Source organism: Panulirus ornatus, chromosome 12 (genome assembly GCF_036320965.1).
Source record: "Panulirus ornatus isolate Po-2019 chromosome 12, ASM3632096v1, whole genome shotgun sequence".
Lineage (NCBI taxonomy): Eukaryota > Metazoa > Arthropoda > Malacostraca > Decapoda > Palinuridae > Panulirus > Panulirus ornatus.
The window spans coordinates 30,634,527-30,660,984 of NC_092235.1; the positions used below are offsets into that span (position 1 = coordinate 30,634,527).

Here is a 26,458-nt window from a genome sequence, read left to right on the forward strand (position 1 = left end):
TCAGCACCAGTAGTGTCTCCTCACCACCACCACTGTTCCTCAGCACCAGTAGTGTCTCCTCACCACCACCACTGTTCCTCAGCACCAGTAGTGTCTCCTCACCACCACCACTGTTCCTCAGCACCAGTAGTGTCTCCTCACCACCACCACTGTTCCTCAGCACCAGTAGTGTCTCCTCACCACCACCACTGTCCTCAGCACCAGTAGTGTCTCCTCACCACCACCACTGTTCCTCAGCACCAGTAGTGTCTCCTCACCACCACCACTGTTCCTCAGCACCAGTAGTGTCTCCTCACTTCCCACCACCAGTAGTGTCTCCTCCCCCCTCCCCGGTCCACAGCACCAGTAGTGTCTCCTCACCACCACCACTGTTCCTCAGCACCAGTAGTGTCTCCTCACCACCACCACTGTCCCTCCAGCACCAGTAGTGTCTCCTCACCACCACACTGTTCCTCAGCACCAGTAGTGTCTCCTCACCACCACCACTGTTCCTCAGCACCAGTAGTGTCTCCTCACCACCACCACTGTTCCTCAGCACCAGTAGTGTCTCCTCACCACCACCACTGTCCCTCAGCACCAGTAGTGTCTCCTCACCACCACCACTGTCCCTCAGCACCAGTAGTGTCTCCTCACCACCACCACTGTCCCTCAGCACCAGTAGTGTCTCCTCACCACCACTACTGTTCCTCAGCACCAGTAGTGTCTCCTCACCACCACACTGTTCCTCAGCACCAGTAGTGTCTCCTCACCACCACCACTGTTCCTCAGCACCAGTAGTGTCTCCTCACCACCACCACTGTCCCTCAGCACCAGTAGTGTCTCCTCAACCACCACCACTGTTCCTCAGCACCAGTAGTGTCTCCTCACCACCACCACTGTCCTCAGCACCAGTAGTGTCTCCTCACCACCACCACTGTTCCTCAGCACCAGTAGTGTCTCCTCACCACCACCACTGTTCCTCAGCACCAGTAGTGTCTCCTCACCACCACCACTGTCCCTCAGCACCAGTAGTGTCTCCTCACCACCACCACTGTCCCTCAGCACCAGTAGTGTCTCCTCACCACCACCACTGTCCCTCAGCACCAGTAGTGTCCCCATGACCACCAGCAGTGTCCCCTACCACCACCAGCAGTGTCCCTCACCACCAGCAGTGTCCCCTTACCACCACCAGCAGAGCCCCTCACCACCAGCAGTGTCCCCTTACCACCACCAGCAGAGCCCCTCACCACCAGCAGTGTCCCCTTACCACCACCAGCAGAGCCCCTCACCACCAGCAGTGTCCCCTTACCACCACCAGCAGAGCCCCTCACCACCAGCAGTGTCCCCTTACCACCACCAGCAGAGCCCCTCACCACCAGCAGTGTCTCTCACTACCACTAGTAGTGTCCCTCACCACAACCAGTGGTGTTCCCATTACAATGAGTGGAATACCTCACCACCAGAAATGTCCCTCACCACCACCAGTAGTGTCTGTCAGCATCGGTAATGTCCCTCGCCACAACCAGTGGTGTCCCCATTTACTACCAGTGGATTCCCTCGGCACCTGTAGTGTCCCCATTACTACCAGTGGATTCCCTCAGCACCAGTAGTGTCCCTATCAACACCAGCAGTGTCCCCTAACCATCACCAGTAGTGTCCCTCACCACCACCAGTACTATCCCCATTACCACCAGTGGATTCCTTCACCACCTTCAGTCATATCCCTCACCACCACCAGTGGTGTCTCCATCACCACCAGTGGATTCCCTCACCACCAGCAGTGTCCCTAACCACCACCAGTAGTCCCCCTTACCACTACTAGTAGTGTCCCCTTACCACCACCAGTACTGTTCCCATTGTCACTAGTGGATTCCCTTACCACAACCAGTAGTGTCCCTCATCATCACCAATGGTGTCACATTTACCACAAGTGAATTCCCTCAGCACCAGTAGTGTTACTCATCAACACCACTGTCCTTCAGCACCAGTTGTGTCCCCATCACCACCAGCAATGTCCCCTCACCACCACCAGTAGTGTCCCTCACCACCGGTAATGTCCCTCACCACCACCAGTGGTATCCCCCACCACCAGTGTTCCTCACCACCACCAGTAGTGTCCCTCAGCACCGGTAGTGTCCCTCATCACCAGTGGTGACCTGTTAGACCATTAGTATCCCAGTCACTATCATTAGTGTCCTTGTCACCAACAGTAGTCCCATCACTATTAGTAATCATCCTTGTCACCAACAGTAGTCCCATTACTATCTGTATTGTCCCCATCACTATTGGTAATCATCCTTGTCACCAACAGTAGTCCCATTACTATCTGTATTGTCCCCATCACTATTGGTAATCAGGACAATAAAATGAATTTAGGTAACTGGAGGTGATGTTCAGTAAATACAGAGTTAGAAAAGCCGAAGTTGAAAGTTGAAGAATGCAGGAAAGAATAACTGGAGGAGCAGCATATTTTGTACATACTAATTTACAGAGGAAAATAAAAACTAATATCAGTGGAGATGAAAATATAAGGCTGGAATTAAGAAATATGGTGAGTGAAAAAGAATATGAGAAAGACACATGTTGAAAAATCATTAGAAACACATACATTAAAGCATTTCAGATAGCTAAAATACAAGGCAGTGATGAAGACATATGACTGTGTAGCCAAAGTTACAAAGACAGGAGGGAAAGAAAGTTAAAAAAGGGACAAATTTGAAGTCAAATATTATAACCTACAAGTTCCTCAGATGAGGATGCCACAGTGAATGACTTGTGATTATGTGTTATGAAGTCATTTAATTGAGATGTGGGCATAAATGTGAGTATCAGATCTCACATAAGCAAATCAACTCAATATGGAAAGTGAAAAGTAAATTGCCAAGGTTGGTGTGGCAGTCCACTCCTAGCCAATGAAGACAAACTGAGGATGTGAAAAGCATATGTGCAAGTAAACCAGATGTTGCCATGGTAGACGTGCAAGTGTAACTAATTGATTGGCATTCTTATTACTGTGGAATATACATTTTCAGGTCCTTATTACCTTGCCTTGTTTCAGTATATATAACAAAAATATAGGAATAATAAAATTAGCATACACAGAAACTTAAGACAAAGAGAGGTTACAATGAAACAACTTATTTACTTAATTACTTCATAATTGCTAAAATAGATTCTCTCACAACAAAGATCCCATACATACTAAAAGACACAACAATGGACAAATCATTTTTGCCATTAATTTACAATATCACAAATACTCATAGCAGAAGAAATATTCTGAAAAAAAAATATATATCTTATAAGACTTTCTACAGACTTACTATTCATCACTACCTTTTAATGACAGTTTCTCAAGACATCTTCTTCTAAGCCAATTTTTTGTTTGTTTTTGATGAATTACATACTTTAGCAAGACAAGGCCAAATATAAAATTTGAACATGAATTACACACTTTAGCAAGAGAAGGTCAAACCTGATATAATATTACAACATATGTGATGTCACGTTCCTGTGCGTAGCATTTTAAATGTGATTTGCCTTCAAGATAAGTTCAAATAGTGATTCAGTTAGAGCAAAACATGTTATAGAACTTTTACATGCACTTTCAGTTACTTTCAACAGAATAAAATTGTTGTTTTAATACACAATCTGTTTAAACTCCAATAAAAAGTTTTGATCATTTAGTCATCTGAAGACATGAGAAACAAAAAATGCTTAAAAAACTTAATCAAAAGACTTGGATATGTGACATATTAGTTGCTAGGTATCTTTTGTAGAGTCTGTGATGATAAATTTACTCATAGTGTTCCTTAAGTTTGACAAGGAGAGCATCACAAGTCTTCTTGGCATCACCTAGTAGCATGTTGGTGTTGGGCTTGAAGAAAATGGGGTTGTCAACAGCTGCGTAGCCAACACCAAGTGAGCGCTTCATCACCACAACCTAATCATATGATAGTTTTAATAACAAGGAATAAGCAAAGAGAAAAAATTACAGATACTGATAAAAAATATGGAAGAAATTGAACATGATGTTTAAGAACATTCAAAGTACATGGAGAGGTTTTTCAGGCCTTCCCAAGGTGTTTCACAAGGGTCATGTAAAGGTGCTGCAGCAATCATAAAATTTTTGTTCTTCACCTATCATTTTACTTGCGCTACCTCGCTAACGCGGGAGACAGTGACATAGCAAAATAAATAAATGAATAATATATATATATAATATGCTTTTTTTTTTTTTCCAAAAGAGGGAACAGAGAAGGGGGCCAGGTGAGGATGTTCCCTCAAAGGCCCAGTCCTCTGTTCTCAACGCTACCTTGCTAATGCGGGAAATGGCGAATAGTATGAAAGAAAAAGAATATGTATATATATATATATATATATATATATATATATATATATATATATATATATATATTTTTTTTTGCTTTGTCGCTGTCTCCTGCGTTTGCGAGGTAGCGCAAGGAAACAGACGAAAGAAATGACCCAACCCACCCCCATACACATGTATATACATACGTCCACACACGCAAATATACATACCTACACAGCTTTCCATGGTTTACCCCAGACATTTCACATGCCCTGATTCAATCCACTGACAGCACGTCAACCCCGGTATACCACATCGATCCAATTCACTCTATTCCTTGCCCTCCTTTCACCCTCCTGCATGTTCAGGCCCCGATCACACAAAATTTTCTTCACTCCATCTTTCCACCTCCAATTTGGTCTCCCACTTCTCCTCGTTCCCTCCACCTCCGACACATATATCCTCTTGGTCAATCTTTCCTCACTCATTCTCTCCATGTGCCCAAACCATTTCAAAACACCCTCTTCTGCTCTCTCAACCACGCTCTTTTTATTTCCACACATCTCTCTTACCCTTATGTTACTTACTCGATCAAACCACCTCACACCACACATTGTCCTCAAACATCTCATTTCCAGCACATCCATCCTCCTCCACATATACATATATATATATGTTGGAAAGGATCACAATTTTGCGCGTGACCAAGATATTCCTATGAGTCCACGGGGAAAATGAAACACAACAAGTTCCCAAGTGCACCCCCGTGCAACAATCACATCATATTCATATATATATATATATATATATATATATATATATATATATATATATATACAAAGGCAAAGGGAATAAGAGTGAGTGCTCAAATTACAGAGGTATAAGTTTGTTGAGTATTCCTGGTAAATCATATGGGAGGGTATTGATTGAGAGGGTGAAGGCATGTACAGAGCATCAGATTGGGGAAGAGCAGTGTGGTTTCAGAAGTGGTACAGGATGTGTGGATCAGGTGTTTGCTTTGAAGAATGTATGTGAGAAATACTTAGAAAAGCAAATGGATTTGTATGTAGCATTTATGGATCTGGAGAAGGCATATGATAGAGTTGATAGAGATGCTCTGTGGAAGGTATTAAGAATATATGGTGTGGGAGGAAAGTTGTTAGAAACAGTGAAAAGTTTTTATCGAGGATGTAAGGCATGTGTACGTGTAGGAAGAGAGGAAAGTGATTGGTTCTCAGTGAATGTAGGTTTGCGGCAGGGGTGTGTGATGTCTCCATGGTTGTTTAATTTGTTTATGGATGGGGTTGTTAGGGAGGTAAATGCAAGGGTTTTGGAAAGAGGGGCAAGTATGAAGTCTGTTGGGGATGAGAGAGCTTGGGAAGTGAGTCAGTTGTTGTTCGCTGATGATACAGCGCTGGTGGCTGATTCATATGAGAAACTGCAGAAGCTGGTGACTGAGTTTGGAAAAGTGTGTGGAAGAAGAAAGTTAAGAGTAAATGTGAATAAGAGCAAGGTTATTAGGTACAGTAGGGTTGAGGGTCAAGTCAATTGGGAGGTGAGTTTGAATGGAGAAAAACTGGAGGAAGTGAAGTGTTTTAGATATCTGGGAGTGGATCTGGCAGCGGATGGAACCATGGAAGCGGAAGTGGATCATAGGGTGGGGGAGGGGGCGAAAATCCTGGGGGCCTTGAAGAATGTGTGGAAGTCGAGAACATTATCTCGGAAAGCAAAAATGGCTATGTTTGAAGGAATAGTGGTTCCAACAATGTTGTATGGTTGCGAGGCGTGGGCTATGGATAGAGTTGTGCGCAGGAGGATAGATGTGCTGGAAATGAGATGTTTGAGGACAATGTGTGGTGTGAGGTGGTTTGATCGAGTGAGTAACGTAAGGGTAAGAGAGATGTGTGGAAATAAAAAGAGCGTGGTTGAGAGAGCAGAAGAGGGTGTTTTGAAGTGGTTTGGGCACATGGAGAGGATGAGTGAGGAAAGATTGACCAAGAGGATATATGTGTCGGAGGTGGAGGGAACAAGGAGAAGAGGGAGACCAAATTGGAGGTGGAAAGATGGAGTGAAAAAGATTTTGTGTGATCGGGGCCTGAACATGCAGGAGGGTGAAAGGAGGGCAAGGAATAGAGTGAATTGGAGCGATGTGGTATACCGGGGTTGACGTGCTGTCAGTGGATTGAAGCAGGGCATGTGAAGAGTCTGGGGTAAACCATGGAAAGCTGTGTGTGGACGTATGTATATACATGTGTATGGGGGGGGGGGGTTGGGCCATTTCTTTCGTCTGTTTCCTTGCGCTACCTCGCAAACGCGGGAGACAGCGACAAAGTATAATAAATAAAATATATATATATATGCTAATCTTCTCTGTATCGTTCCAATTTTAGTATATGTACTGCCGAACCTATCCCTGGGGATAGGGGAGAAAGAATACTTCCCACGTATTCCCTGCGTATTGTAGAAGGCGACTAAAAGGGAAGGGAGCGGGGGGCTGGAAATCCTCCCCTCTCGTTTTTTTTTTTTATTTTTTTTTTTCCAAAAGAAGGAACAGAGAAGGGGGCCAGGTGAGGATATTCCCTCAAAGGCCCAGTCCTCTGTTCTTAGCGCTACCTCGCTAATGTGGGAACTGGCGAATAGTATGAAAAAAAAAAAAAAATATATATATATATATATATATATATATATATATATATATATATATATATATATATATATTATCCCTGGGGATAGGGGAGAAAGAATATTTCCCACGTATTCCCTGCGTGTCGTAGAAGGCGAATGAAAGGGAAGGGAGCGGGGGGCTGGAAATCCTCCCCTCTCTTTTTTAATTTTCCAAAAGAAGGAACAGAGGAGGGGGCCAAGTGAGGATATTCCCTTAAAGGCTCAGTCCTCTCTTCTTAACGCTACCTCGCTGACGCGGGAAATGGCAAGTACTATGAACATATATATATATATATATATATAGATATCTGGGAGTGGATCTGTCAGCGGATGGAACCATGGAAGCGGAAGTGGATCATAGGGTGGGGGAGGGGGCGAAAATTTTGGGAGCCTTGAAAAATGTGTGGAAGTCGAGAACATTATCTCGGAAAGCAAAAATGGGTATGTTTGAAGGAATAGTGGTTCCAACAATGTTGTATGGTTGCGAGGCGTGGGCTATGGATAGAGTTGTGCGCAGGAGGATGGAGGTGCTGGAAATGAGATGTTTGAGGACAATGTGTGGTGTGAGGTGGTTTGATCGAGTAAGTAACGTAAGGGTAAGAGAGATGTGTGGAAATAAAAAGAGCGTGGTTGAGAGAGCAGAAGAGGGTGTTTTGAAATGGTTTGGACACATGGAGAGAATGAGTGAGGAAAGATTGACCAAGAGGATATATGTGTCGGAGGTGGAGGGAACGAGGAGAAGAGGGAGACCAAATTGGAGGTGGAAAGATGGAGTGAAAAGGATTTTGTGTGATCGGGGCCTGAACATGCAGGAGGGTGAAAGGAGGGCAAGGAATAGAGTGAATTGGAGCGATGTGGTATACAGGGGTTGACGTGCTGTCAGTGGATTGAATCAAGGCATGTGAAGCGTCCGGGGTAAACCATGGAAAGCTGTGTAGGTATGTATATTTGCGTGTGTGGACGTGTGTATGTACATGTGCATGGGGGGGTTGGGCCATTTCTTTCGTCTGTTTCCTTGCGCTACCTCGCAACCGCGGGAGACAGCGACGAGGTATTAAAAAAAAAAAAAAAAAAAAAAAAAAAAAAAAAAAACATATATAAACAATGGGGATAGGGGAGAAAGAATGCTTCCCACGTGTTCCCTGCGTGTCGTGGAAGGCGACTGAAGGGGAAGGGAGCAGGAGGCTGGAAATCCTCCCCTTTTGCTTTTTTTGTTTTTCTCAAAGAAGGAACAGAGAAGGGGGCCAGATGAGGATATTCCCTCAAAGGCCCAGTCCTCTGTTCTTAACGCTACCTCGCTAACGCGGGAAATGGCCAATAGTATGAAAGAAAGATATATATATATATCCTTCTGGAAGTAAGGGGAGTGGGGGAGGAATGGGATGTATTTAGGGAATCAGTGATGGATTGCACAAAAGATGCTTGTGGCATGAGAAGAGTGGGAGATGGGTTGATTAGAAAGGGTAGTGAGTGGTGGGATGAAGAAGTAAGATTATAAGTGAAAGAGAAGAGAGTGGCATTTGGACGATTTTTGCAGTGAAAAAATGCAATTGAGTGGGAGATGTATAAAAGAAAGAAACAGGAGGTCAAGAGAAAGGTGCAAGAGGTGAAAAAGAGGGCAAATGAGAGTTGGGGTGAGAGAGTATCATTAAATTTTAGAGAGAATAAAAAGATGTTCTGGAAGGAGGTAAATAAAGTGCGTAAGACAAGGGAGCAAATGGGAACTTCAGTGAAGGGGGCAAATGGGGAGGTGATAACAAGTAGTGGTGATGTGAGAAGGAGATGGAGTGAGTATTTTGAAGGTTTGTTGAATGTGTTTGATGATAGAGTGGCAGATATAGGATGTTTTGGTCGAGGTGGTGTGCAAAGTGAGAGGGTTAGGGAAAATGATTTGGTAAACAGAGAAGAGGTAGTAAAAGCTTTGCGGAAGATGAAAGCCGCAAAGGCAGCAGGTTTGGATGGTATTGCAGTGGAATTTATTAAAAAAGGGGGTGACTGTATTATTGACTGGTTGGTAAGGTTATCTAATGTATGTATGACTCATGGTGAGGTGCCTGAGGATTGGCGGAATGCGTGCATAGTGCCACTGTACAAAGGCAAAGGGGATAAGAGTGAGTGCTCAAATTACAGAGGTATAAATTTGTTGAGTATTCCTGGTAAATTATATGGGAGGGTATTGATTGAGAGGGTGAAGGCATGTACAGAGCATCAGATTGGGGAAGAGCAGTGTGGTTTCAGAAGTGGTACAGGATGTGTGGATCAGGTGTTTGCTTTGAAGAATGTATGTGAGAAATACTTAGAAAAGCAAATGGATTTGTATGTAGCATTTATGGATCTGGAGAAGGCATATGATAGAGTTGATAGAGATGCTCTGTGGAAGGTATTAAGAATATATGGTGTGGGAGGCAAGTTGTTAGAAGCAGTGAAAAGTTTTTATCGAGGATGTAAGGCATGTGTACGTGTAGGAAGAGAGGAAAGTGATTGTTCTCAGTGAATGTAGGTTTGCGGCAGGGGTGTGTGATGTCTCCATGGTTGTTTAATTTGTTTATGGATGGGGTTGTTCGGGAGGTGAATGCTAGAGTTTTGGAAAGAAGGGCAAGTATGAAGTCTGTTGGGGATGAGAGAGCTTGGGAAGTGAGTCAATTGTTGTTCGCTGATGATACAGTGCTGGTGGCTGATTCATGTGAGAAACTGCAGAAGCTGGTGACTGAGTTTGGTAAAGTGTGTGAAAGAAGAAAGTTAAGAGTAAATGTGAATAAGAGCAAGGTTATTAGGTACAGTAGGGTTGAGGATCAAGTCAATTGGGAGGTAAGTTTGAATGGAGAAAAACTGGAGGAAGTAAAGTGTTTTAGATATCTGGGAGTGGATCTGGCAGCGGATGGAACCACGGAAACGGAAGTGGATCATAGGGTGGGGGAGGGGGCGAAAATCCTGGGAGCCTTGAAGAATGTGTGGAAGTCAAGAACATTATCTCGGAAAGCAAAAATGGGTATGTTTGAAGGAATAGTGGTTCCAACAAAAAAAAAAAAAAGTTATATATTTTATTTTGCTTTGTCGCTGTCTCCCGTGTTTGGGAGGTAGCGCAAGGAAACAGACGAAAGAAATGGCCCAACCTACCCCCATACACAATGTATATACATACACGTCCACACACGCAAATATCCATACCTATATATCTCAATGTACACATATATATACACACACAGACACATACATACATACCCATGCACACAATTCACACTGTCTGCCTTTATTCATTCCCATCGCCACCTCGCCACACATGGAATACCATCCCCCTCCCCCCTCATGTGTGCGAGGTAGCACTAGGAAAAGACAACAAAGGCCCCATTCGTTCACACTCAGTCTCTAGCTGTCATGCAATAATGCCCGAAACCACAGCTCCCTTTCCACATCCAGGCCCCACAGAACTTTCCATGGTTTACCCCAGATGCTTCACATGCCCTGATTCAATCCACTGACAGCACGTCCACCCCGGTATACCTCATCGATCCAATTCACTCTATTCCTTGCCCTCCTTTCACCCTCCTGCATGTTCAGGCCCCGATCACACAAAGTCTTTTTCACTCCATCTTTCCACCTCCAATTTGGTCTCTCACTTCTCCTCTTTCCCTCCACCTCCGACACATATATCCTCTTGGTCAATCTTTCCTCACTCATTCTCTCCATGTGCCCAAACCATTTCAAAACACCCTCTTCTGCTCTCTCAACCACGCTCTTTTTATTTCCACACATCTCTCTTACCCTTACACTACTTACTCGATCAAACCACCTCATACCACACACTGTCCTCAAACATCTCATTTCCAGCACATCCACCCTCCTGCGCACAATTCTATCCATAGCCCATGCCTCGCAACCATACAACATTGTTGGAACCACTATTCTTTCAAACATAGCCATTTTTGCTTTCCGAGATAATGTTCTCGACTTCCACACATTCTTCAAGGCTCCCAGGATTTTCGCCCCCTCCCCCACCCTATGATTCACTTCCGCTTCCATGGTTCCATCCGCTGCCAGATCCACTCCCAGATATCTAAAACACTTTACTTCCTCCAGTTTTTCTCCATTCAAACTTACCTCCCAATTGACTTGACCCTCAACCCTACTGTACCTAATAACCTTGCTCTTATTCACATTTACTCTTAACTTTCTTCTTTCACACACTTTACCAAACTCAGTCACCAGCTTCTGCAGTTTCTCACATGAATCAGCCACCAGCGCTGTATCATCAGCGAACAACAACTGACTCACTTCCCAAGCTCTCTCATCCACAACAGACTTCATACTTGCCCCTCTTTCCAAAACTCTTGCATTCACCTCCCTAACAATCCCATCCATAAACAAATTAAACAACCATTGAGACATCACACACCCCTGCCGCAAACCTACATTCACTGAGAACCAATCACTTTCCTCTCTTCCTACACGTACACATGCCTTACATCCTCGATAAAAACTTTTCACTGCTTCTAACAACTTGCCTCCCACACCATATATTCGTAATCCCTTCCACAGAGCATCTCTATCAACTCTATCATATGCCTTCTCCAGATCCATAAATGGATCCATTTATGGATCATATATTTTTTTTTTTTTTTTTTTCATACTATTTGCTATTTCCCGCTTTAGCGAGGTAGCGTTAAGAACAGAGAACTGGGCCTTTGAGGGAATATCTTCACCTGACCCCCTTCTCTGTTCCTTCTTTTGGAAAAGTAAAAAAAAAAAAAAAAAAAAAAAGAGAGGGGAGGATTTCCAGCCACCCGCTCCCTCCCCTTTTAGTCGCCTTCTACGACACGCAGGGAATACGTGGGTAGTATTCTTTCTCCCCTATCCCCAGGGATAATAAATATATATATATATATATATATATATATATATATATATATATATATATATATATATATATATATATATATATATATATATATTTTTTTTTCATACGATTCGCCATTTCCCGCATTTGCGAGGTAGCGTTAAGAACAGAGGACTGGGCCTTAGAGGGAAAATCCTCACCTGGCCCCCTTCTCTGTTCCTTCTTTTGGAAAATTAAAAAAAAACGAGAGGGGAGGATTTCCAGCCACCCGCTCCCTCCCCTTTTAGTCGCCTTCTACGACACGCAGGGAATACGTGGGAAGTATTCTTTCTCCCCTATCCCCAGGGATAAATATATATATATATTTTTTTTTTTTTTTTTTTTTTTTTTTTTTTTTTTTATACTTTGTCGCTGTCTCCCGCGTTTGCGAGGTAGCGCAAGGAAACAGACGAAAGAAATGGCCCAACCCCCCCCCCATACACATGTACATACACACGTCCACACACGCAAATATACATACCTACACAGCTTTCCATGGTTTACCCCAGACGCTTCACATGCCTTGCTTCAATCCACTGACAGCACGTCAACCCCTGTATACCACATGACTCCAATTCACTCTATTTCTTGCCCTCCTTTCACCCTCCTGCATGTTCAGGCCCCGATCACACAAAATCTTTTTCACTCCATCTTTCCACCTCCAATTTGGTCTCCCTCTTCTCCTCGTTCCCTCCACCTCCGACACATATATCCTCTTGGTCAATCTCTCCTCACTCATTCTCTCCATGTGCCCAAACCATTTCAAAACACCCTCTTCTGCTCTCTCGACCACGCTCTTTTTATTTCCACACATCTCTCTTACCCTTACGTTACTTACTCGATCAAACCACCTCACACCACACATTGTCCTCAAACATCTCATTTCCAGCACATCCATCCTCCTGCGCACATCTCTATCCATAGCCCACGCCTCGCAACCATACAGCATTGTTGGAACCACTATTCCCTCAAACATACCCATTTTTGCTTTCCGAGATAATGTTCTCGACTTCCACACATTTTTCAAGGCTCCCAAAATTTTCGCCCCCTCCCCCACCCTATGATCCACTTCCGCTTCCATGGTTCCATCCGCTGACAGATCCACTCCCAGATATCTAAAACACTTCACTTCCTCCAGTTTTTCTCCATTCAAACTCACCTCCCAATTGACTTGACCCTCACCCCTACTGTACCTAATAACCTTGCTCTTATTCACATTTACTCTCAACTTTCTTCTTCCACACACTTTACCAAACTCAGTCACCAGCTTCTGCAGTTTCTCACATGAATCAGCCACCAGCGCTGTATCATCAGCGAACAACAATTGACTCACTTCCCAAGCTCTCTCATCCCCAACAGACTTCATACTTGCCCCTCTTTCCAGGACTCTTGCATTTACCTCCCTTACAACCCCATCCATAAACAAATTAAACAACCATGGAGACATCACACACCCCTGCCGCAAACCTACATTCACTGAGAACCAATCACTTTCCTCTCTTCCTACACGTACACATGCCTTACATCCTCGATAAAAACTTTTCACTGCTTCTAACAACTTGCCTCCCACACCATATATTCTTAATACCTTCCACAGAGCATCTCTATCAACTCTATCATATGCCTTCTCCAGATCCATAAATGCTACATACAAATCCATTTGCTTTTCTAAGTATTTCTCACATACATTCTTCAAAGCAAACACCTGATCCACACATCCTCTACCACTTCTGAAACCGCACTGCTCTTCCCCAATCTGATGCTCTGTACATGCCTTCACCCTCTCAATCAATACCCTCCCATATAATTTACCAGGAATACTCAACAAACTTATACCTCTGTAATTTGAGCACTCACTCTTTTCCCCTTTGCCTTTGTACAATGGCACTATGCACGCATTCCGCCAATCCTCAGGCACCTCACCATGAGTCATACATACATTAAATAACCTTACCAACCAGTCAACAATACAGTCACCCCCTTTCTTAATAAATTCCACTGCAATACCATCCAAACCTGCTGCCTTGCCGGCTTTCATCTTCCGCAAAGCTTTTACTACCTCTTCTCTGTTTACCAAATCATTTTCCCTAACCCTCTCACTTTGCACACCACCTCGACCAAAACACCCTATATCTGCCACTCTGTCATCAGACACATTCAACAAACCTTCAAAATACTCATTCCATCTCCTTCTCACATCACCGCTACTTGTTATCACCTCCCCATTTACGCCCTTCACTGAAGTTCCCATTTGCTCCCTTGTCTTACGCACCCTATTTACCTCCTTCCAGAACATCTTTTTATTCTCCCTAAAATTTACTGATAGTCTCTCACCCCAACTCTCATTTGCCCTTTTTTTCACCTCTTGCACCTTTCTCTTGACCTCCTGTCTCTTTCTTTTATACTTCTCCCACTCAATTGCATTTTTTCCCTGCAAAAATCGTCCAAATGCCTCTCTCTTCTCTTTCACTAATACTCTTACTTCTTCATCCCACCACTCACTACCCTTTCTAAACAGCCCACCTCCCACTCTTCTCATGCCACAAGCATATATATATATATATATATATATATAAATATATATATATATATATATATATATATATATATATATATATATATATATATATATATATATATATATATATATTTCTTTTTTAAACTATTCGCCATTTCCCGCGTTAGCGAGGTAGCGCCAAGAACAGAGGACCGGGCCACTGAGGGAACATCCCCACCTGGCCCCCTTCTCCGTTTCTTCCCTAAAAAATTAAAAAAAATTGAAGGGAGGATTTCCAGCCCCCCACTCCCTCCCCTCCCAGTCGCCCCCCACGGATCATATATATATATATATATATATATCAGATATATATATATCAGATTGGGGAAGAGCAGTGCGGTTTCAGAAGTGGTAGAGGATGTGTGGATCAGGTGTTTGCTTTGAAGAATGTATGTGAGAAATACTTAGAAAAGCAAATGGATTTGTATGTAGCATTTATGGATCTGGAGAAGGCATATGATAGAGTTGATAGAGATGCTCTGTGGAAGGTATTAAGAATATATGGTGTGGGAGGAAAGTTGTTAGAAGCAGTGAAAAGTTTTTATCGAGGATGTAGGGCATGTGTACGTGTAGGAAGAGAGGAAAGTGATTGGTTCTCAGTGAATGTAGGTTTGCGGCAGGGGTGTGTGATGTCTCCATGGTTGTTTAATTTGTTTATGGATGGGGTTGTTAGGGAGGTAAATGCAAGAGTCCTGGAAAGAGGGGCAAGTATGAAGTCTGTTGGGGATGAGAGAGCTTGGGAAGTGAGTCAGTTGTTGTTCGCTGATGATACAGCGCTGGTGGCTGATTCATGTGAGAAACTGCAGAAGCTGGTGACTGAGTTTGGTAAAGTGTGTGGAAGAAGAAAGTTAAGAGTAAATGTGAATAAGAGCAAGGTTATTAGGTACAGTAGGGTTGAGGGTCAAGTCAATTGGGAGGTGAGTTTGAATGGAGAAAAACTGGAGGAAGTGAGGTGTTTTAGATATCTGGGAGTGGATCTGTCAGCGGATGGAACCATGGAAGCGGAAGTGGATCATAGGGTGGGGGAGGGGGCGAAAATTTTGGGAGCCTTGAAAAATGTGTGGAAGTCGAGAACAGTATCTCGGAAAGCAAAAATGGGTATGTTTGAAGGAATAGTGGTTCCAACAATGTTGTATGGTTGCGAGGCGTGGGCTATGGATAGAGTTGTGCGCAGGAGGATGGATGTGCTGGAAATGAGATGTTTGAGGACAATGTGTGGTGTGAGGTGGTTTGATCGAGTAAGTAACGTAAGGGTAAGAGAGATGTGTGGAAATAAAAAGAGCGTGGTTGAGAGAGCAGAAGAGGGTGTTTTGAAATGGTTTGGTCACATGGAGAGAATGAGTGAGGAAAGATTGACCAAGAGGATATATGTGTCGGAGGTGGAGGGAACGAGGAGAAGAGGGAGACCAAATTGGAGGTGGAAAGATGGAGTGAAAAAGATTTTGTGTGATCGGGGCCTGAACATGCAGGAGGGTGTAAGGAGGGCAAGGAATAGAGTGAATTGGAGCGATGTGGTATACAGGGGTTGACGTGCTGTCAGTGGAGTGAATCAGGGCATGTGAAGCGTCTGGGGTAAACCATGGAAAGGTGTGTAGGTATGTATATTTGCGTGTGTGGACGTGTGTATGTACATGTGTATGGGGGGGGGGGTTGGGCCATTTCTTTCGTCTGTTTCCTTGCGCTACCTCGCAAACGCGGGAGACAGCGACAAAGTATAAAAAAAAAAAAAAAAAAAAAAAAAAAATATATATATATATACACATGCACAGACATATACATATATACATCAATACATAATTCATACCGCTGCCTTTATTCATTCCCATCGCCATCCTGGCACACATGAAATGACAACCCCCTCCAGGGATAGGAGAGAAAGTATCACTGGGGGATAGAGGAAATAAATACTTCCCACACATTCCCTGCATGTTGCAAAAAGAAATTAATGGAGTGGGAGTGGGGCACTGGAAACCCACCCCTCCCTGTATTTCAATTTTTAAAAGAGAAACCAGAAGGAGTCAAGTGTGCACTGCTCACCCTCCTTGAAGGGTCAGATTAGGGGATCTGAATGTAACAAACAAGAGGAGAAAGGAGAGATTGGTAGTATGTTTGAAGAAAGAAACCTGAATGTTCTGGCTCTGAGTGAAACGAAACTCAAGGATAAAGGGGAAGAATGGTTTGGAGGAGTCTTGGAGGTAAAGTAGGGAGTTGGTGTGAGGACAACAGCTAAGGAAGGCATACCAATACTCCTAAAGCATGAGTTGTGGAAGTAAGTGATAGTGTAAGAAAGTAAATTCTATACATCTCTCCATCATTAGCACACCTTCCTTGTAATTATCATCCAAGTGCATGTGTGTATGCACATATGGATGTATCTTTTCTTTGAAGAATGTATGTGAAAAATATTTATGAGAAACAGATGGTTTTGTAAGTAGCATTTATGCATCTGGAGAAAACCTATGATAGGATTGACTGATATGCCTTGAGGAATGTCATAAGAATATACTGGGTGGGAAGACAGCTGCTAGAGGCAGTAAGAAGTTTTTATCAAGGGTGTAAAGCATGTGTATGAATAGGAAAAGAGGAGAGTGAATTACCCTAATCATTTAAAATCTTTTTCACACCATCCTTCCATCACCAATTTAGTCTCTCCATTCTATATGTTCCCTCCATATGTTGATGTACATCCACCTTGTCAACCTTTCCGCATTCATTCTCTCCATATGTCCAATCCATTTCAGCACATCCTCTTCTGCTGTCTCACTCACACTCCTTTTATTACCACACATCTCTCTCACCCTTTCATTACTACTTGACCAAACCAACTCACACTACATATTTTCCTCAAACATTTCATTTCCAACACATCCATCCTCCTCAGTACAGCCTTACCTGAAGCCCATGCCTCGCATCCACATAATATTGTTGGGACTACTTCTTTCTTTTCTTTCAAACTATTCGCTATTTCCCATGTTAGCAAGGTAGCATTAAGAACAGAGGACTGGGCTTTGAAGAGAATATCTTCACCTGGCCCCCTTCTTTGTTCCTTCTTTTGGAAAATTAAAAAAAAAACGATAGGGGAGGATTTCCACCCCCTGCTCCCTCCCCTTTTAGTCACCTTCTACGACACGTAGGGAATACGTGGGAATTATTCTTTCTCCCCTATCCCCAGGGATAATGTTGGGACTACTTTTCCTAGAAATATACTCATTATTGCCCTTCCAGATAATGCTCTCTCTTTCCACATATTCTTCAGTGCTCCAAGAACCCTCATCCTCTCCCCACATCCTATGACTTACTTGTGCTTCCATGATTCCATTCGCTATAATGTTCACTCCTAGACATCTATAACACTTCACTTCATCCAATTTTTCTCCACTGAGACTTGCATCCCAACTAAAATGAACCTCAACCCTGCTGAACTTAATAACCTTGCTTTTATTCACATTCACTCCCAACTTCCTCCATCCACACACTCTTCCAAACTCAATCAACTGCAAATTCTCACTCAAAGCCACTACCAATGCTGTATCATCACCAAACAACAACTGATTCACTTCCATGGCCCTCTCATCCCCTACAGACTTCATACTTGACCCCCTCTCCATGATTCTTGCATTTACCTCCCTCATTATCATACCTATAAACAAACTAAGCAACCACGGTGACATCACACACCTCTGCCGCAAACCAAACTTCCCTTAGAACCATTCACTCTCCTCTCTTCCTACCTATACAAAAGCCTTACACTCCTGATGAATACTTCTCACCGCTTCTAGCAGCTTTCCCCCCACACCATATATTCTTAAGACCTTCCACAAAGCATCTCTTTCAACCCTATCATATATTCTTTCTCCTGATTCATAAATGCCACATACAAATCCATCTGTTTTTCTGAGTATTTCTCACTCTACTCTCTTTCTACTTGTATTTATGACTGACACTCTTGATAAAAACTTCTCACTGCTTCTAAAAGCTTTTCTCCTGCACCATATATTCATAAGACCTCTCACAAGGGATCTCTACCAACCCTATCACGTGCTTTCTCAGATCCATAAATGCCACATTCAAATCTTTTTGTTTCTGTAAGTATTTCTCACACACATTCTTTAAAGCAAACAACTGATCTGTTCATTCTCTACCACTTCTGAAACCACACTGTTCCTCACCAGTCTGATGTTCTGTACATGCCTTCATCTTCTCAATCACTACTCTCCCATACAACATAACACATCCACAACATACTTACACAACTATAGCTTGAACACTCACTTTTGTCCCCCTTGCCTTTACACAATGACACAATACATTAATTCTGCCAATCCTCAGGCACCTCACCTGATCCATATATACAAAGAAAACCCAAATCAACTAATCAATAACAGTGTCATCCCCTTTCTTAATAAATTTAAGTGCAATACCATCTACTCTAACTGCCTTGCCACAATTCATATCATGCATGACTTTAACCACCTCTTCTTTTTTCAACAAACCACTCTCCAAGACTCAAAACTCTACATACCATCCTGACCCAATAACCCTACTTCTGCTACTCTATCATCAAACACATTCAATAGTCTTAAAAATGCACCCTCCATCTCCTCACTACATCATTACCTGGTACCACTTCCCCATTTGCCCCCTCAATGATGTTCCCATCTGTTTTCTTGTTTTTTGCAAACTATTAACCTTCCAAAATATCTTATTCTCCCTGGAGCTTACTGATACCTGCTCATCCCAACTCTCATTTGCCCTCTTTTACTATCCCCCACCTTCCTCTTGACCTCCTGCCACATTCTCTTATACATCTAGTCATTTGCACTTCCCTGTTAGTGCTACCAATATAATTTTCTTTATCTTTTCACTAACAATTTTACTTCATCATCACTCATCTAATGCCCACCTCCCACCTGTATGACACAATTTTCTCACACATGCCTGCACTGCTTCCCTAAATACTTCCCAATCCTCACCCAGCCCTTGAGCTAACTTTGTTTACTCTCATTTTTTGCCATTTCTTGCTACCACATATCTCTCTTATCCTTTTTCACTTGTCCACCTCAAACATTTCATTTCCTACAAATCCAACCTTCTCTGCACCTCATGCCTCCCATCCATACAACACTGGGAATACTGTACCTCAAAACATACCCATTTTGTTGTCCCAGATAACAACCTCTCTTTCCACACATTCCTTAATGCTCCCAAACCTGTCTCTCACCCTCCCCTTGACTCCTTTCTGTTTCTGTCCATTCCTAGTTACCTGAAGCACTTCACTTCTTCCAAATTTCCTCCATTCAAACTCACACCTCAAATAACCTGGGTCTGTCTGAGTAAGAAGGAAGCATATGCCTGAAGCCTTATGAGCTAACCAGGTCTATCTGACTAAGGAGGTAGCATATGCCTGAAGCCTTATGAGCATATCGGGTCTGTCTGAGTGAGGAGAATGCACATTCCTGACGCCTTATGAGCATACTGGGTCTGTATGAGTGAAGAGGAAGCATATTCCTGAAGCCTTATGAACACACTGAGTCTGTCTGAGTGAAGAGGAAACAGAAGCCTGAAGCCTTGTGAGTTAACTGAGTCTATCTGAGTGAGGATAATAGATATTCCTGAAGCCTTAGGAACAAATCTGGTCTGTCAGAGTAAGGAGGAAGCAACATATGTTTAAGTATTCAGAAATTATCTCTAAGATGAGTTATCACACATTTTATGTTTATTCAGACTGGTTAATGATGCTTAATATGGGTTATCATCAGATGAATCTTGAAAATTGTTACTTGAGGATGATAGCTACTTCATACTTGTCACCCACACTTCAAGTGCCATTACCAACAAATTCTTCACCTGTCTACAGTGCTCTTGTATATAAAACTCCTCACCTTTATATAAGATGATTAAAACTTCCCTTGACTTAAATGTGACAAGAAAATACATTTCTCAATTCTTTAACAAATTCATGAAAGGCTTACCTGGTTTGAGACCCAAACACGTAAGACCGGCATGCCAGCAATAATGGAATTGGGGTCATCTTCAGCAGCAGAATTGACAGTGTCATTGGCACCAATAACTAGCACCAAATCTGTCTCAGGAAAATCATCGTTGATCTCATCCATCTCAAGTACCACATCATATGGAACTCCAGCCTCTGCCAGTAAGACATTAAGCTGGCCAGGCATGCGACCAGCCACAGGATGGATGCCAAATCTAACATTTTTGCCCTTCTTTCGCAAAATCTCCACCATCTCAGCAATTGGGTACTGGGCTTTGGCAACACACAAACCATAGCCTGCAATTTATAAATAAGTTATTTATACCTATATCTATCATAATTAATCACTATCTCCTGCATCAGCGAGGTATCACAAGGAAACAGATGAGGAATGGCCCAACACATCCACATACACATGTATACATAAACACCCATACACACACACGTATACATTTCAACGTATACCTGCATATACATACACTGACATATACATATATACACAAGTACATTTTCATACTTGCTACCTTCATCCATTCACGTTGCCACCCCACCACACATGAAAATAGCATTCCCCCCTCCAGTGAAGTAGCACCAGGAAAAGACAAAAGAAAAAAAGGCCACATTTGCTCACAGTCTCTAGCTGTCATGTGTAATGCACTGAAACCAAAGCTGCCTTTCCACATCCAGGCCCACAGACCTTTCCATGGTTTACCCCAGATGCTTCACATGCCATAGTTTAATCCACTGACAGCACATTGACCCCATTGTACCACATTGTTCCAATTCACTCTATTCCTTGCTCACCTTTCATCTTCCTGTATATTTAGGCCCCAATCGCTCAAAATCTTTTTTGCTCCAACCTTCCACCTCCAATTTGGTCTCCCGCTTCTCCTTCTTCCCTCCACCTCTGACACATATATCCTCTTTTTCAATCTTTCCTCACTCATTCTCTCCATGTGACCAAACCGTTTCAACACACCTTCTTCTGCTCTCTCAACCACGCTCTTTTTATTAATACAAATCCCTCTTACCCTTTCATTATTTGCTCAATCAAACCACCTTACACCACATATTGTCCTCAAATGTTTCATTTCCAACACATCCACCCTCCTGTGAACAACCCTATCTATAGCCCATGCCTCGCAACCACATAACGTTGTTGGAACTACTATTCCTTCAAACATACCCATTTTTGCTCTCCGAAATGACATTCTCACCTTCCACACATTCTTCAATGCCCCCAGAACCTTCACCCCCTTCCCCATCCTGTGACTCACTTCCACTCCCATGGTTCCATCCACTGCTAAGTCCACTCCCATGGTTCCATCTGCTGCTAAGTCCACTCCCAGATATCTAAAACACTTCACTTCCTCCAGCTTTTCTCCATTCAAACTTACCTCCCAATTAACTTGTCTCTCAATCCTACTGAACCTAATAACCTTGCTCTTATTCACATTTACTCTCAACTTTCTTCTTTCACACACTTTACCAAACTGAAACCTGTTTAAGACAAGTTTATTCTGAGAATCAATAAGCTTTTTTCTTACTTGTTTACTATTTCCTGCCTTTTCGAGGTAATGCTATGAACACATGAAGAAAAGGCCTTATTAGCTCAAATCCACTCTAGCTGTCATGTGTGATGCACTGAAACTACAGCCCCATCACAAATAAGCACCACAGAACATTTTTTATGGTTTTCTCTGGTAGATTCTTATGCCCTGGTTCAGTCCCATGACAGCACATTGCCCCCTGTGGACCAAATCATTCCATTTAATTCTATCCCACGAATAAGTTTCACCCTCCTGCATGTTCCGGCCCCATGCACTTGAAATTCTATTCACCCACTCCTTCCATTTCCAGTTTGGTCTCCCTCTTCACCTTGTTCTTTCCAACTTCTGACATATATCCTCTTCACAACTTCTTCACAACTATTTCAGTACAACCTCTTCAGCCCTCTAAACTACATGCTTCCCACACCTTTCTCTCACCTTATAGTTAATTACTTGATCAACCCTCCTCACACAGAATATGGTCCTCAAATATTTCATTTCCAACATACTTGTCCTCTTCCACACTATTTCTTTTATAGCAAATGCCTCACTTTTCATACAAATGCTGGGACTACTATACTTCAAACACCAATTTTTGCCTTCCCATACATCAACCTCACTTTCCATAAATTCCTTAATGCCTCCAGAGCCTTCATCCCCTCACCCATGCTATGACTGACCTCTACTTCCACGGTCCATTCGTTGCCATTTCCATTTCCAGGTATGTGGATCATTCCACATCCTACAAGTTTTTTCCTGGCAATCTCACACCTGCAAACCTGTCTTTTTGCAATGCTAAACCTAAAAGCTCTGCTGTATTCACACTTACAAAAGACTCCCCAACTTGTGTTCCTGCTAACGATGCTTAAGTCAAAATTTCCACAACTCGAAAACAGTGCCATTTCACTCAAAATTCCATCACTGGGAAAAGATGAGCCACCCCTCCCAGATACTATTTCATTTTCTCTGGCTCCATGTTTTGCGGACATCTGTAGTCTATTGTTATCATACGCCACACTTTGTACTATACTTGCCCATCAAACTCACCAAACCCCAAACACCAGACTGCAAGACAACACACTTTAAACACTACCACAGAGATATAAAATATGGGGAAGACAGTACTGACCAAAAAATAGAAACAAGAGAAAAAAATCATGAAATCAGAAAAAAATCCATTTACCTTAATCCTAGTGACATTCAGACTCATCAACCACTTGAAAATTATGAAAATTGGCCCAAGCTTTAAATCTGATGAACCATCCATAACTGGAAACAAATTTTGCATCAAGATTATCATGATTTCTCTCATGTTTTTGAGGAGTCTTTTAGATTTCACTAGTATTACTATGAGACTTAGCAATGCACAATGTTGAGTCTGATCTTCTGTCCACAAATTAGTAATTTCTCCATTTCAATGATAGCACCAGCTCACTTTTTGGTTAAGAAAGTTAATTTCAAAGATGCCAAACCTTTTATTTATTCCTTAATGGGCTCATCCTCCATCAAAACTGTGTTTGCTGTTGAGAATGCCAGACCAAGCTCACATAAGATGCAGAATAAGTGCCCACCTTTGTGCTCCTTATTATTTTCATTTTCGTCTCTATATCAAATGCTTTATGTTTGAAAGGAGGTTATCCACTCATATCACTTAGTTGTTCTCCAGTCATTATGAGTTAGAACTAAGGGAGGTATTTACACTAAAAGTCATTGAAAGTTCTGTAAGAATGCAACGGAAATGCACAGGAAACCACTGTAACTGTGTCACTAATTATGCAAGACACATATCTTGAAGAAGTGACTGTCCGCCTAATGCATCCCTCCACCATATTCCTCCACGCGCGCTACTTAGCATTTCTATTACTAATGCAGATTTTTTCCATGTCTCAAAAAATATTGTATATGAGTTATGGGAGAATTGCATAAAGGCAGATTTCCTAATGCCAAGTCTTCTGTAAACTGAGGAGCTTCGCACTTGCAACTTTCTCCTTTCACAAACTCTCCTAAACTCAGACACCATCTTCTGCATTTTCTCATTCTCATCTGCCATGTTACAAACAAATGACAATTTTCCAGGCCCCCTTAGAGCATTCGGATTACAAATCTGCCCCTTTGTCCAAGACCCTTGGAGTTACCTCCCTCACCATGAACTTGTTTCATCTTTCTTTTTTCTTATGGTAGGTGACATGACACAGGCAAAAATGAGTTCCAATTATGGCCATCTAAGCTGAAATAATGAGTATATAAGGATATACGAGTTAGAAGTGCATTGGACAAGGAGAAGAGAAAGACCAAATGGGAGATGGAAGGATAGAGTAAAAAACATTTGAAGTGCTTGGAGCCTAAACATATAGGAGAGTGAGAGATATGCAAGGGGAGTGAAGCAAAGAATTGTATTATACAGGGGGTGACATGCAATCAATGGAATGAACAAGGCCATCTGTAGAAGATGGAGGAAACATGGAAGGGTCTGTGGGGCCTGGTTGAGGATAGCAAAGCTGTGGTTTTGGTATATTAGATATGACAGCTAGACAAAGAATATCTGTGAATGAGGCCTTTTCTGTGTCTATTCCTAGCACTACCTCAATAATGAACAGGTATGAAAGTTAAGAGTAAATGTGAATAAGAGCAAGGTTATTAGGTACAGTAGGGTTGAGGGTCAAGTCAATTGGGAGGTGAGTTTGAATGGAGAAAAACTGGAGGAAGTGAAGTGTTTTAGATATCTGGGAGTGGATCTGGCAGCGGATGGAACCATGGAAGCGGAAGTGGATCATAGGGTGGGGGAGGGGGCGAAAATTCTGGGAGCCTTGAAGAATGTGTGGAAGTCGAGACCATTATCTCGGAAAGCAAAAATGGGTATGTTTGAAGGAATAGTGGTTCCAACAATGTTGTATGGTTGCGAGGCGTGGGCTATGGATAGAGTTGTGCGCAGGAGGATGGATGTGCTGGAAATGAGATGTTTGAGGACAATGTGTGGTGTGAGGTGGTTTGATCGAGTAAGTAACGTAAGGGTAAGAGAGATGTGTGGAAATAAAAAGAGCGTGGTTGAGAGAGCAGAAGAGGGTGTCTTGAAATGGTTTGGGCACATGGAGAGAATGAGTGAGGAAAGATTGACCAAGAGGATATATGTGTCGGAGGTGGAGGGAACGAGGAGAAGAGGGAGACCAAATTGGAGGTGGAAAGATGGAGTGAAAAAGATTTTGTGCGATCGGGGCCTGAACATGCAGGAGGGTGAAAGGAGGGCAAGGAATAGAGTGAATTGGAGCGATGTGGTATACCGGGGTTGACGTGCTGTCAGTGGATTGAATCAGGGCATGTGAAGCGTCTGGGATAAACCATGGAAAGCTGTGTAGGTATGTATATTTGCGTGTGTGGACGTATGTATATACATGTGTATGGGGTGGGTTGGGCCATTTCTTTCGTCTGTTTCCTTGCGCTACCTCGCAAACGCGGGAGACAGCGACAAAAAAAAAAAAAAAAAAAAAAAAAAAAATGAAAGAATGAAATATAAAATGGGTCAAGGACTAATCTGAACACCCCTGATATTTGAAGATCCAACACTTTAAGGTGAAAAGGTTATGGGAAAAAGTAAAGGTGAAAGACAAAGGAGAATTACACAACTTCACTGTATAAACACAGGATGCAAGGCTGGATGTATGGCTGGATTCCACAAAGAAACTATGGGAAGCAGCAGCCAGTTGCATGCTGTAGGTCCAGGTCTTACAGGCTTGGGAAACACAGACAGCTCACAAGAGTAGTGGCCCAAATAACACTTGTAGAATGGATAGAAGAAAAAAAAAATATACACAACCTTCTCTCTTATCAGAAGTATACTTATCACACAACAGTGTATTTATGAACATTACATAGAAAAGTTCTCATAAACTTAAAAACACCATGCATTTCACACAGTAGGATTTCTAAAGAAAAGCCTTACGAGAAGATTCATGATTAATGTAAGAACAGTATATGCTTTAATAGGGGTGAATATGGAGGTTTACTGTCTCATCTGGCACAATGATGATGTTCTTGACATCAGTCATCAACTTTGTCTTATCAACACAGGTCTCAATATCAATGTTTCACCTGGTACAATGATGATATTCTTGGCAAGTCATCTCTTTTGTCTGATCAACGCTGATCTCAGTATTAATGTCTAACCTGATATAATGATGATATTCTTGGCAAAAGACATAATCTCTATTGTTTGATCAACACTGGTCTCAGAATTGAAGTCACCTGGTACAATGATGATATTCTTGGCATCATCTCTACTGTCTGATCAACTCAGGTCTAAGAATTAATGTCTCACCTGGTACAATGATGATATTCTTGGCATTGGTCATCATCTCTACTGTCTGATCAACGTTGGTCTCGGTGTGTGTCCCTTTGATCTCCATCGGTTTTCCAGTGCCAGTAGAGGAAGTGCCAAAACCACCCAAGATAACATTGGGTAGAGATCGATTCATTGCCTTCAAAAAGATATTTGAATTTCCATCACAATTACAATGTGTATTCATACACTAAACCT

At 42.5% G+C, this 26,458-nt stretch overlaps 1 protein-coding gene across 1 annotated transcript in view; it reads right to left on the reverse strand.

Annotated features, from left to right (window-relative positions):
• Positions 1-3,116: 3,116 nt before the first annotated feature.
• Positions 3,117-26,458, reverse strand: part of LOC139751997 (NAD(P) transhydrogenase, mitochondrial-like) — a 129,822-nt gene continuing 106,480 nt past the window's right edge. Inside the window, exons 16-18 of the mRNA XM_071667758.1 lie at positions 26,240-26,399; positions 20,358-20,674; positions 3,117-3,922 (exon numbers count right to left, since the gene is read on the reverse strand). Of these exons, the coding sequence (XP_071523859.1) occupies positions 3,776-3,922; positions 20,358-20,674; positions 26,240-26,399 (624 nt within the window). The 3' untranslated portion in view covers positions 3,117-3,775. The remainder of the gene's footprint in view (positions 3,923-20,357; positions 20,675-26,239; positions 26,400-26,458) is intronic.